The sequence below is a fragment of the Amphibalanus amphitrite genome, unplaced genomic scaffold, assembly GCF_019059575.1.
Source record: "Amphibalanus amphitrite isolate SeventyFive unplaced genomic scaffold, NRLGWU_Aamphi_draft 000531F_arrow, whole genome shotgun sequence".
Taxonomy (NCBI): Eukaryota; Metazoa; Arthropoda; class Thecostraca; order Balanomorpha; family Balanidae; genus Amphibalanus; species Amphibalanus amphitrite.
This window is the reverse complement of record NW_024882025.1, coordinates 1-14,187: the sequence shown is the minus strand read 5'-3', so window position 1 is coordinate 14,187 and position 14,187 is coordinate 1. Positions and strand designations below refer to the sequence as shown.

Here is a 14,187-nt window from a genome sequence, read left to right as displayed (position 1 = left end):
GAGATGTGTGTCTGCGAGCTGTGGATGTGCCAGGAGGGGGATTGTGAGTTTAGTTGGCTGGAAGGTGTAGAGGAGAGCAGAATAGATCTTCTTCTTGTGCTGGACGGTGACTTTTAAGTCAGTACGACAGATTTATAGGCGGTTACCTATAATGGCTATAATTTTCCAAATGCCTATTTGTCATGGAAATAAATGCTGCGGGTGACGCTGACCTTTAGCCGCCCATTGTTGGACATGCCGCAGGAGGCGTACCGCGGTGGTTTGCACGGCAGACTGTAATCAGAGATCCAAAAATAGCCCTCCCCTGGGCGGAACATGACTCTGCGCCCCTTGGGATCCGGCTCTTACCGCCGACCACAGGAGCATAACGGCACACAAACAGGTCCATTATCCATATCATAGCGCATAATATTCGGTACGTGACCACGAGAATAAGGTGCTCAGGGAGGCAGGCAATGGGTATGGTAAATGGTTACTGATAGAAGATTTTCGTGACATTATCGTTTGATTTATCTATAGGCTTAGAGATGCGTAACTAAATATATGCTATATGTGATGACGATTGCAGAGGTAAATAAGAATATGAAACTAAGCAATCATCGACGAAAAATGGCCATCAATGGAGTAGTTTCACAGAAGGAATCAATTGGTAATATGGGGAAAAAGTATACTATTGTGAATCTTTACGAATCGAGACAATGACTAAAGAAGTTAAACTCTACCGTTCGTTTAGTTGTTCGGACTCCATTGGACTGCCTCGGCCCTCGGGTCAGGTAACACGGAGAAGAAGGACGCTCGGGTCGATGCTCCTTTACATGTAATTATCTTTTCATTGGTATTCATTCAAATGCCCACCCACAGTGCATGTATTCATCAGACAAATGACAGGTTCATGCAAACATGAGTGATGGGTGATGAAACACATCGGATAGTGCACTTTTAGATCAAATTCATTATTGGAAATCAAGTCTTTGGATGAGGATCAACGAATGCCTGCTAAATGCCTATCCTACACTGCATGTGAAACCAGCACCTATTGAAAACACGCACATGCATCGAAACTTATCGGGTTGTTTGCGAATTAAACACACGAGCTTGAATGCTGTTCTGGTCCGTTTGCCCAACACGCATACCGGCCCAAGCACCCACACCAATATGTCAGCCCGCTCATTCACCGACCGCGAAAGATCCCATGATTTCTCCTGTCGCTCCCCCTTCTATCAATTGCAGGGCCCCTCTCCCTATATCCGTGACCCTTCCCCCGCCCCAGACTGCTGACAGAATCAGTATACAGAAGCAGATGACGGGCGTCGACCGGCGACCGCCACTCCTTGGGAGCGGCGGCCAGCGCGCCGCTTTGGATACCGATAACAGAAAGTTATTTCCAGTTCCAGGTGTAAACACGAACTTCTCTCTGGTAGCCATGGCAACGGCGCAGTGAGTGCACGAGCACGCGAGTTGTGACGTCATAAGGACGTGTGAAAGGGACAACGCATAGCATAGCACAGGACGCATAACATGACACATACTATTTGACGTGACACACATTTAGCTGGACGGAGGCGGCCTGCACGGCTGGATATATGACATGTGACACTTTGGTAGCATACAATATGTGATTCGTAGAAGTGAAATTGTTGCAGCATCAGACGGAAACGTAATCAAACGATTCGGAGTACCTGCTGAATTTGTTTTGTACTGTTCTCGCACCGAAACTGACCACTGATCGTTCCTGACGGTTTATCGTGGCAGCGGATGCCTCAGCCGGAACTGCTCCAGTGACTTCAGCAGTGACTCCAGCTGCAGCGTGTAAATAAACACACAAACACATGAGTCACACGGCGAAACATCGGAACTCGGAGCAAGGTCACTGCAACATGGCGGGGTACACTGACATGCGGTCATCAAAACATGACGATGGCTCATGGTGAGATATAAAGACAACGCAGGCTGTTGAAACACAGATGGATTGCTTGTAGCGTCTATTCAAGTGTAGTTTGTTTACGCATACTGTCTGTTGTTTACTGTCAACATAGCAAGACAAAACACTGCCAGGGGCGAACAGCTCGTCCCCGTCACATGACAGAAGCAAAAGCATGGTTATGGGCCGGCTGTCAACTTGACCTTTAGTCGATTCCGAGTAAAGTATCCGATGACCATAAAATAGCACCGCGTAAATTATACTAAGAATAACCAGTTATTGCAATCTAAAAGGTCAGTTCAAGTGGTGCTGTTTGGTCGTTTTGGAGGGTACCTATTTTGTCGCAAAGTTTATTTTCACACCAAAACGTATTAAATAATTAACTGTTGCTTTAATTAACTTCAAGCTCATGAGAGGTTTAAATTTCCACTATTTCAAATGATAGAAGAGACAGAATGTCCAAAATAGCTAAGCATTAAGTTCATCTGAGACCGTCATGGCCTTGACATTTGATTCTGAAATAGTTAATTCGGCACCCAAACGATCGGTACCGCGGCCTCGTCTCGCCAAATTAAACCCTCGCCGAACCTATTGGTTTTGTACATACTATTGATCGATAGTTTGGTATGACCCTCCTTGCCGTTTCGCCCCTAATTGAGCTGGAGCCTTGAGGAAAAAAAAAAAACGAACGTGTGCGCCATACAGAACGCAGCGACTGATACCCGATTTTAAGGTTTTAGGTGAACCTGATCACTTGACCTGACTTCTGAGGTCAGGTCAAGTGAGGTCTTTTGGTAAATAACTTCGCCTTAAACGACCACATGGAGTCAGGATTTTGGCATCATCGTGTTTGGTTAGCTACGGTGCGCCGAATGGCATACTTTTTGTTCGGGTGAGGTCATCTTAGGTGTTGATCTCGGGTCAATGTAAGTTCAGAGCCCTTCAGGTCACGAAATTGGTCGAAGGAGGTCATATAGCATTTCATTCGATACGGTGCAGTCTTCTCAAATCCATTGGTAGCTTTCCCAACTCGCTAGCTCAATTTGATCGCGAGTAATTGACCAGAAACTCCTATGACCTAAGTGACGTCATAGATGACGTCACGCAAGGTCAACAATGCAAAATTAAAGCATCAAACAAAACTCAAACCTTACAAGGAGTACATACATGAAATGACGATTCCGTGTGTTTGAGATAGCTTTAGATCATTCTCGGCGCTAAAATCAGAGTTAATAGCATATGTAATAAATTAAATAACAGTATTTCCCCAAATTACAATGTTGAGGTCACGTGATCGACCTGAACTCATGTGACCTTTCTTTGGGAAATATCCAAGATATACAAGTTGTGAGATCTCTGGAGGATACTAGGTCCTGTAATTTTCATCTCCCTGTGAAAGCTCCGCTCTGGCACTGACGGTGTTGCGAAAATGCGACGTTTTAATACCGTGCAGAGATTCACTTATGACGTCATAGGTCAGTGACCTGACCTGGCCTGAAAATACCGTTGGTTTCACAAGATCCGTCTTGAAGCAAGGGCATGTATGATAAGTTTCAGCTTTCCATCTCCGGTGTGCTCCGAGGTATCGCGAAAAAAAAAACCTATGCCGCCCCCCCCCCTCCCGGCCGGCGAGGGTTAAAAAAAGATTACTTAGCCTGGGTCAAACTCTAAACTGACGCTTGGCGGCGACCCTAGATCCTAGATAACATTCAACAGAGTCAATCCTGTCCTGTCTGACCTACAGTGGCTCTCGTTTTACCCTCATAGGACCTGAGCTAGCGTCTTCATTGGACGGTAATGGTGCCCTCTCGGCCAATGAAATCGCACCATTCAGCTGATGTCAGCTGGGGCGATGAAACTCTGACGCCTTTATCTCAGCATTGTCAGTAGGGGCAGCGATAGGCAGGTCACTGGAGAGACATTACACGAAAAGCGACAGACGGCTGGGCTCGGCCAGGCACTCAGACCAGCGCTGCTGCCTGCTCACTAGCGTCACCACACAATCGTAGAAGGAACTACAGCCACCCTAGATGACGCTGTCTTTCGCTCGCAGCTCCTGGCCGAGGGTGGCAGCGAGACCCGTTGAATAATAACTGAGCCTGCACGATTGGGGTTATGTCAGCTAATAAAATATTCATTCCAGCCTGGTGTCTATAGATCTATGAGAGTTGTAATGAAGGTCATAACAGTATCCACCAGAGTTATTCTTTGTTTTGATTTGTAGGGCTGGCCTTTCGGTTTAGCGAAACCTTTGCAGACATCATCGAGAGAATGCATGGAATCAGGGGAAACATTGGCCTGAGACGCCATCCTGGTGCATCACCGGGACTGCGACCGTCACGTGGACAGGTCACCCAGTCCCGCAGCGGCCACTCCACCGCAGTGAGCATGCCCCTGAGGAGCCACTCACGTCGGATGAAGGTGACCGTCTATCCCTGATCAGGGGGCTCGGTGTGTTGAGGAATGTGGAGAATTAGATTGTCCTGAGGATGGAAAAGAGGGAGTGATGAGAGCTCTTGTGATGAAAAGTAGTGACATGGGTCATATCACAGACATGGGCCCACCGCATTGTTTGCTACGGGGAGTTCAAAAACCGTCCAACGTCATTTTCTGTGAACTACTAGCAAGTCAGCCAAAGTTCGCTCTTCCCGCATCTCCTCACCACCCCACAAAAACCGCCATCTACCTCTATGATCCTCTCCCCGAGGCACTCTTACCTCGAGCAGTCGCCGGGAGGACTCCCTCAGCTGGCCGCGTGGACTGGAGGCGGGACGCAGCTGACCCGACTGTATGCGGCGCACCACTGCCGAGACGTCCCGCTGCAGCTGATCGCCGTCACGCACTCTGGAAAACAGTGAAATGGATAAATGTTTTAATGGTCAGATATAATAATCGATAGATCGAATGACGCCCAACTAAGTTACATCAAATTCTAACCTCAGAAAAGCTTATCACCTTCATTTGGCTATTAATTTCTAAATCAGTAGCGATTATCTCAGAAGCTATAGAACGTGCCTTGCAGATCAAGTCATATCGACTAGTTACTTCGGCCAGGTCAGCGTTAGCTCATGCAGCACAACTTACCGTTCGGCCCAGGAGCGTTTGACGTTCATTGGCGCATCCGGCTGCAACAGTGCAAAATGAAACGCATTCTCAGCCCACATCGGTTTACGCAAACACAAATTGTAGCCACAATCCACATGCTATTATAACTTATAAGAACCCAACACACTTGAACCATTACAATTCACGGATCAGAATGCCAATAAAAGAAAACTCGTATGTGAATAAGGGGCGGAAGTATCTTTTCGAGCTTATCGGTGAGGCAGCATTTCTATTTAAATCGGCCGAAACATATTCTAGAATCGGAGCGTGCGTCTAAATGTAGTGGTTTGTTTAACCCTCAGAGCTCACCTGAGTTGGTTGGCCCGGCTCTAGCAGAGTCTGACCCTCACCTGAGTCGGTTGTCACGGCTCTAACGGACACTGACCCTCACCTGAGTCGGTTGTCACGGCTCTAACGGACACTGACTCTCACCTGAGTTGGTTGTCCCGGCTCGGGTGGACAGTGGGTGACCAGAATTTGACCCTACCTGAGTTGGTTGGCCCGGCTCGGGCGGACAGTGGGTGACCAGAATTTGACCCTACCTGAGTTGGTTGGCCCGGCTCGGGCGGACACTAACCCTCACCTGAGTCGGTTGTCCCGGCTCGGGTGGACAGTGGGCCACCAATGGATCGGCCGAGAGCGGGCGGCCCGGACTGTCGTAAGGGGTGACCAGCGGACCGCAGCGTAGACCTGCAACGGGCGAGAGCAATCACATCATATAACATATATATCGCCCTTAGATGAAGTAACGCTAATGCAAGCAAGTTAACAATGGTATGGTAGTAGTGACAATGGAAACGCTAATTCATTTTTTCGTTTCTTGGACGAAACTGGAATGTATGCATCGTGCTGATTGATAAGTGCTTACCGTCAGATGCGTATTTCACGGTTCGGAAGAACAGCTCTTTCTGCATCTTTCTCGCCTTTTCTCTCCAATTACTCAGAAATATCGTATCACTGAAATGGTAAAATAACAGGGCGGTCTTTTTTGTCACATTTGTAAACTGTAGGTAAGTAGGACATCAGATACATGACACTCCAGTGTTCGCTGTAAACAATGCTAAGGTTTCATTATTTTTCGATGATTTTATCGCTGCTCTCCTGGCATTTACATAATCGTAACACATTGGAAAGAACGGCAGCATTTAATTACAAAATATTGCTTTCAATATCTGTTCCAATAACAATATTTAGCTATTCCCTAACAATAGCAATTTTAAGCAAAATATTTTAATATTGTGTTCCATTGATCGTAACTTACCTTAACATGAAAAACATCGAACAGCCTGCAGTATCAAGCAACAGCGGCACCTTACATAAGAGTACCTAATTGATAGGCAATCATCATTGGTTGATGTATTGTATTGTATTAACCCGCGCCCCGTAGGGCTACCGGCGGACCCTACCACCCGTAGGGGGGGGGGCGTTTCGGCCCCCCCCCCTAAGATCTCGGAAAGTTACCGGCCGATTTTCAAAATTCAAACGGTGTTCGATAGCCCCACCCGGGAACTACCTTGTGACCAAATTTCATTGACCTAGGTCAAACCGATGACGTCACAGGTCAGGTCAAAGGTCAGATTTTCACCGTTCACAGGCATTTCAAGAAATGTGTTGTGAAATCGAGTAAATTGGTAATTTATTGAAAACCATCGATGGTACATTGTTCGTCAAACACATACTTTGCTATCTGAGGTCACTGATACCAGGTCAGGTCACAGTGAGGTCAGGTCACCGGGGGTCACATTATGAAAGTGTCGTGTGATACATGTTTTATGGTCTATTTTACATGACAAATGCGATTATGTGGGTTAGGTAGCCTTTGGGGCCAGCCTAGGTCACGTTTTGGTGAAGGTCAGGTCAAGGTCAGGTCAAATTAGGTCAAATTTCAAAGTTGATATTTTTGCATAAAATGGGTATCGATTCGATGCAGCTTGTCACGGGGAGTCCAATGGTGGTCTTTGTTTTGCTCTACGAGGTCTAGAATTGCCAAAAATTGAGTTTGAAAATTTGACGTCATCATTTTTGAACAGTTTTTTCGCTATAACTTGGCTAAAAAACGAGGTATCGATCTGAAATTTGGTATGTAGATAGAAGACGGTAGGTACTATCACATATATTTCGGTTTTTTCGAAAATCAAAAAACTTTTTGGATTTTTTGGCTTATATATCCAAAAAAATGCATTTTTGATTTTTTTGGGTCAAAACTCAAAAATTTCAAAAATCCGAGATAGCAGTTTTGTAGCCCTGTCAATTCTACACCTTTTGTGTCTTGATCATTTTTCTGTATCTTCAAAGCTGTAGGCCTGACAGGTCTTCTCGCGAAGGTCTTTTTTCGGTCGAAAATGACAGAACATGACGTCATTCTAACGTCATTTGTGGCCAACCTATCATAGCCTCTGGAAAAATTTTTGGTCACAATGTGTAAAATTGATGCCCGGAGGGGTCCTGAAAGTTTGGTGGCGATATCTCCAGCCGTTTAGGAGATATCGACCGAAAAGGACAGGGGGGGCCGTTTCGGCCCCCCCTACGGGGCGCGGGCATTTAATAATAAGCACTTCAATCGTATGGATCTTTTGAACCGAAGAGCAGAAAAATGGGCCTGAACTATTATCAATAATAATGCGTGCGTATGCCTCCGCAATAATGTCCGTGAAGTTGGCGAAATATCACAATTATACCAACAGACTTGCGTTGCTTTTCTGCGTACCTCTGCCTCTGAAGAAGCCAGAGCCGCCGCTGTCGCTCCAGTTTTCTGAGCTGGAGCTGTCGGTCGTCGGGTTCGAGCTGCAACTCGGGACACGGAGGGAAACAAGGTACCCTGGAACGAAAACACCGGTCAAAACTCCGCGAATCAAAGACCACCACGGCTGCCAAAGATTGAACACGGACGGCACAGGCCGGCCAAAACGGTAAGCAAAGACCTGCGCTAAACAGAAACTTTTTTGTTCACTCCCTGCAGTTTCCCGAACAACTCATAAGGCATATTTGATGCATGAATTTTGCTATTCAAAGATGCTTCCATCGGAATGTGCTGCAAGAAGTCGTTATGGCTGCCTGAATAAGGTTATAAAAGTAAAATCATTGTCCGTTTCATCATTATTCATTACTGCCATGCTAGGTATGAGGCACGTAAAATCCTACCCGTTTGCTGTTCTATGTTTATGTTTGCTATCAGGATTTCAGGTAACAGAGTGGTATGATTTCCCATAGTAGGCGCTCAAACGTAAGCATATTAGGAAACAACTACAAGGTCTTAGTCCTTGCGAACGTAAAGGCCACTGCTTGTTGGTTCAACACCACATTGCCTTTCCTACCTCGCAGCGGGACGAGTCGTCTCCTCAGCCGATTGCTCCCATTTGGACACTTTCCTAGTCTGAAAGCAAACACAAATCGCCAGCGGGCTGGAAATGTCACATGAGAAATCATCGGCGGCGCCGAGTTCACGCGCCTCTCCCCCGGGCTCCATTAGCCGGCATACACTAAAAGGTGACCTCCTCAGGGAGGCCGCCAATCAGCCGGGAGGCCATTTACGGCGCCGCGGAGACGGTGGAAGCGCGGCGGCGTGCCATTTGCGGCCGGCCCCACTGTTGGCGGCAAACTTTGCCCGTGTGTGCCGAGCTCGAATGCCAATGTTGCGACGGGGGCTTCGTTTCCTTTGTGTCTAATGTGAGACGCGGCGTATACGGTCGAGTTTCTCTAGGGTAACGGGCGAGCACAAATTTGACGCGGCGGGTGACAGAAGTTGTGACAAACGCGATATATCCTAACTTGGACAGTGAATCCAATTTTCGGTGGCTGACTGAACTTATTAGCTGGTTTCAACTGCTGAGCGTTGTAGCTGATAAAGTCGGACTGGGCCTGGCGCGGTTTTCAGAAGTCAAACATTAAACAATGGAGCATAAGTTATGAAGGTGCCTTGTTGGACCTCAAACAGCATGTCCAGCGTGTTGCGTTCTGCATATAAACATCAAGCAATGGGAGGTTATATAATTTCCTCGCCGAATCTATAGGCCGGCCCGTGGTGAACCAGTTGGTAGTCGATCCTGCCTTTGCTGGAGCTCTTTGAGCTCTCTGACCTACCTTTTTGGTCCTCTGCTGACGCCGCCGAGGGTGCCGAGAAGCCCGGTCGGTTTCTTTGATCCCGCTCAGATGGTGCTCGGCTGACCTGACCCTGACCTCTGGCCGCCGTCCGGTCTCCTGGCTCGGCAGAGGCGGCTCCAACCTGACCAGACGGAGAGGTACGGCCCGCCTCTGGCCCGCCGCTGCGCCAGGACTGAGGTATACCTGTCCCAAAACAGACACTGTGCAGTTACACAGGCATGGTACGCAATCGGAAAAAATGAATAAGGTGCAGTGAGAGGAATGGCATCTTCAGGGATCAGTGGTATATGAGATACAGTACAGGACAAGCTGCAGCGATTTTTCGTCTAGTACTCATCGTCAAGATTGTTCCAAAATAATTGAAATAATTTTGGGTCTCGGTAGGGGCGGCCAGCAGTTGTCCAAAACTAGCCTGACTGTGGATGCCCACCTTTTTCGGCGACGTCTCTCCCGTCCGCTGCCGCCGCTCGGCGCCGGTATCGTCCGGTCCGGCGGCCGGTCCGGGCCGCTGCTGCTGCTGCTGCCGCTGCTGCTCGGTCGGAGGAGGCACAGGCACGCTGACCAGCGCGCTACCTGCCTGGCCCTCCAGGCCGGGCATCGAGACGGCCAGGCGCAGCGTCCGCCTCTGACCGCCAGCAGGGTCACCCGCGGACCGGCCGGCGGAGGTCTGACCGGCCGGGTCGGCACAGGGCGATACGTCCAGCGCCGCTGTCTCAGCAGACACTTCACTGACACCACGCTCATCATACTCCTCCTCCTCTGCTTCACCTTCTCCTTCCTCGCTCGCTTCCTCTTCATCTTCTTCGACGCTGGGGTTTTCGCTGAGTCGCTGTTTCTCTTCAGTACCAGAGGATTTGCTCGTGTCTCTGGCACCAGTAGCGCTTTGATCCTTATCATCCTGCGCACCATAAGTGCCCTGATCCCTGTTGATCCCTCGATCGAAAACACGCTGATCTCGGCTGTCTCCTGGATCAGCAGTGCAGTGATCTGCGCTGCCCTCGGAGAATCTGACGCTACGGGCTGGGTCGTTTGTAGCGTTGAGAGTGCGGCGGTCTGTCGGTCGAGCGGGCTCCGTGCCTTCGTTCAGAATCGCAATCGATTGTACACTGATGGCTGCAAATGAAATCGGAAAAATATTCTAAAGAAAAGCCCAAGGCTTCACAAAGGCATAGTTTCGACACACCTCTCGTATGCAGCCACTTGGACGACGACTTTTTTAAATGTTTGAAACCGTCTTTTTTCTTGATTTCCTTTTAGACAACGGCATGCCTGCTTTTAAAGATATATCAAATGTATTGTCGCTCTGATGTAAGGTTGATAATAAATACAACATGTGCGACGTATCGGATTACATACGTTCTAGGAATATGCATGCCACGTTAAGTCATGGCAAGCGCCAGTAACATTTTTCGGAGAATTTAGTTCTCTTCATTACTGCTGGTAATTCCATTTGGTCAAGGGCTATATCGATTATCTGACACGACATTGTATGCTATGACAATTAGCGCAAGGTAGATTAGTCTTGCCAAAATGAATAAAAAAATACTTAAAAGACATATTTATTATTTTTTGCAGGATTATGCAGCAGTACCCCGTGAGCTGACGCTGTCATGTCGCATAACACACATTGTGACAAACCGAGCCGTCCCGTATGTTCCACCGGGAAGTTTTGAGAATGAAGACAAAGTTAGCAGAGCTGTCACTGGCTGAAGGAGCGGGGACCCGAGGGAGACCAAGTTTCTCTGTCGGCACACACCAGGGTCCGCAGAGCGTGTGAGGTCGGCAGCCGAGGGTCGCGGGGCCAGAGATACTTGGTTTGTGCACCATAATATGCGGTGGGTGGGTGTGAGGACATGCATTGGACGGAGCCTCTGCAGTAGGTTTAGCGGGTAGTCCAAAGTGTCAATTCAGATTCATTGCAAAGTTGAAATGTGTTTTATGTTGAATCTGGTAAGCAAACTAGACTGCATGAACTCTTGGTCATGGCCTCTCAACTCGACAGCCAGCTTCTCTGCGATGCAGATTGCAGAAATTATGGAGAAATTATGAGGCCGTTGATGCAGAAATTATGGAGACACCATGCTCGCGGCTGCGTTTCTGAAGAACGTTAAGCCATTAACCCGCGCCCTGGTGTGGGTCTGAGCCACCTTCGCCCTGGTGGGGGGGGGCCAAAATGACCCCCCCCGTCTAACTCGAAAACGAAGAGGGCTAGGAAGACGCGGAAAAAAGCAAACGAAAGCCCATAACAAGTACGTTCGAAAGTATTTCGGTCATTTTTTCGCTAAGGTCAATATTGAGGTCGCTAGAGGTCATCATAGGTCAAATTTCAGTGTTTTCGGTGTTGCCGGACATATTCCGCTGTAGCTCGGAAACTAGAAGAGCTAGAGAGCCGCGGAAAAAAGCAATCGATAGCTCTTTTCAAGCTCTTTCGCCAAGGTTCGTCAGATTTGACCTCAGCTCAACGGTTTGGCCTACAGAGGTCATGCAAGGTCAACTTGGCAAATTTCGTTGAAAATGTTTTTAACTATAGCATGCATTCACGAGAAAATAGAGAAACGATTCATGCACCATCGTGCTTGGCTCGTCGAGACGCGTCGAATGATATATAGTTTGACCTCGAAAGGTCATTTTGAAAATTTGACCTCAGGTCAAGGTCATGACCTTACCGAAATAGGTCATGCTGCATATCATTCGATCCGCATTGACGAGACAAACACGATAAACGTCGAACGGAGTCTCTATCTCTATTCAATAACAAGTAAGTGCAGAAAAACCGCTGGTGACCTCTGGTGACCAGGGAGATGACCTAGCGTGACCTCAGCGAGGTCACAAGCAAATGGTTTCACATGGGCTGTGATTTGCTGACCCAAGACACTTCAATAACGAAATATAGGAACAATCACGCCCGATTTAGCTGAAAAACAACTACTTTTCGATTTTCCCATTGACTTATAATGGGGAGCAGCGATGACCTGACCTGACCTTAGGTCACATTTATAAAAAATCCGAGATAGCCATTTTGTAGAGCTGGGCGACATCTTCAAGTACTGTAAATTTTACATCGATCGGATAAAAGCTGTGCCTTTGAGAGAGCTTTGAACTTTTTTAGAGGTGGTGTCAGTTTTGGTGACCTTGTGACCTGACCTGACCTGACCCGAACCCCCCAAAAAAGGACATGATGTAAAAATGTTGAATAAACAGCTATACAAAGTTTCAGGGCGCTAACTCAAGTGGTTTCTGAGTTATCGCTGAAAAACCACAGGGGGGGGGCCAAAATGGCCCCCCCCCCACCAGGGCGAAGGTTAAGCCCATGAGAACTCTGCACCCTCTCTCGTCGTGCGTGAGCCTTCGTCCAAGAAATTAGCAATTCTGAACAGCTGATACATATTGAAACGAGCTTTGCATTCATTGACATTCACTTAGACAGAAGCTCAGCCCTGAACGCGCGAAGTCGGAATTCATTAGTGGAAAATAGATGAAGTGGGAAGAGTGAATTGTGTGGATTTACTAATGCGCGGGCGTGTATTTATGCGTGAACGATGTTTTGGGGGAATATTTCACAAGAGAGACACAGAAGAGAGAAATAAGAGGCATGAAAAGAGATGAAGAGAGAGAGAGAGAGAGAGAGAGAGAGAGAGAGAGAGAGAGAGAGAGAGAGAGAGAGAGAGAGAGAGAGAGAGAGAGAGTCGGATATTGACAGACGCCTTCAAACCTGTCCATGATATACGATCACAGAAGATCACCCAGACCTACCCTTAACAATATATACAGCGTCCCCACATATATACCTGCCCTGTCGGCGTCCGTTAGAAGTCCTCTCAGGTAGTGCTGCACCCTCGGCCAGCCGGCCTGGGTTACCTCGTCCGGTGGAAACAGCAGAGGGTTGCCCGAGTAGCTGACTGACTGCAGTCGCGTCAACAGAGCTGCCGAGCCAGCGAGAAAGGAGCGGAAGCTCAGTGAGACGGAGCGGGAGCGAATTCCATCCGGCCGTAAATAATGTGTCAGCGGAATTCAGAATGGCGACAAACGCTGTGGCCGCTGGTATTGATTTCAGCATACCAGCGTTCAAAGACATGACGAGTTTGAGGACGTCTTTTTACTGACGAGTCTGTTGCAATCGCTGAACTTTATGAGTTGTTCAGAATGGTGATTGGGGCCTAGATTGAAATTCGGATTCGATTGATATCGCTCCTTGCTGCAGCGGGGAGCGTGTTCACGACACGGCCTTCTTTATGGCGGCGCTGTGGCTGACGGTTATGACGAACGACTGCAATATGAGAGCCGCTCGGTAACGGACGGCGATCAGGCGAGATGTGCATAGCGGAAAATGTGGCTATTAATCAATTCCATTCTTTGGGAGACTCGCTGCTGCTAATAAAAAAGCAAGCGAACAATTCCCCATTTGTCTAGCTACAAGAACACCCAATGGCACTGCAATTTAGGTATAAATACAAATAAGCAAGACTTTAATGACTTTGGTATCCAACATGGTGAGCCATCACACTAAATAAAATTCTAAGAGTTATGTGCATTGATAACCGCTGCTTTGCGACACATACCGAGCTGCGGCGGCAGGTGATATCCTGTTGTCCTGCAGCAGCAGCACCTGCAGGTGTGCCAGCTGAGATAGCGGCCGGCAGTGTCCAGCAGGTTGTCCCGCACGTCCAGGTAGGTCAGCAAGGGCAGGCAGCTGCCCAGGGAGTCGGGCAGCGACCTCAGACGGTTACCGGTCAGATAGAGGTGCTGCGGAACGATGCAGGAGCATCACGTCAATACGAGTATTATGAGCGGATAACCGGTGGGTGGTTTGAAAGTTAAATTCGAAAGGTGACCCCTCTAAATGGTTGGAAAGGCTGGTTAATCGCCAATCGGCCCCTAGAAGTACATAGACCATGATAACATGCAGCAGTATTCAATAGACGCCATTGTTCAGCCTTAGTCGGCAGCAGTTATATTCAATGTTTGCCGTGGAACCGCTACAGAGCACGACTGAACTTAAGGTTGACTCAGTGTGGGCACAGGTCGCAGGTCGATTGGCTCTTATCACGGTGTGGGGTCTA

General features: G+C 48.1%; 1 protein-coding gene across 1 annotated transcript; it reads right to left on the bottom strand.

Moving 5' to 3' along the window:
• Positions 1-806: 806 nt before the first annotated feature.
• LOC122393354 lies at positions 807-13,870 on the bottom strand (the record flags this gene model as incomplete). Its single annotated transcript, XM_043389296.1, has 11 exons — positions 807-1,800; positions 4,639-4,765; positions 5,006-5,046; positions 5,610-5,716; positions 5,895-5,983; positions 7,734-7,844; positions 8,341-8,399; positions 9,107-9,310; positions 9,558-10,240; positions 12,916-13,050; positions 13,687-13,870. Coding segments are annotated over 11 exons (1,800 nt in total), but the record flags the coding sequence as incomplete, so codon positions are not given.
• Positions 13,871-14,187: the final 317 nt, after the last annotated feature.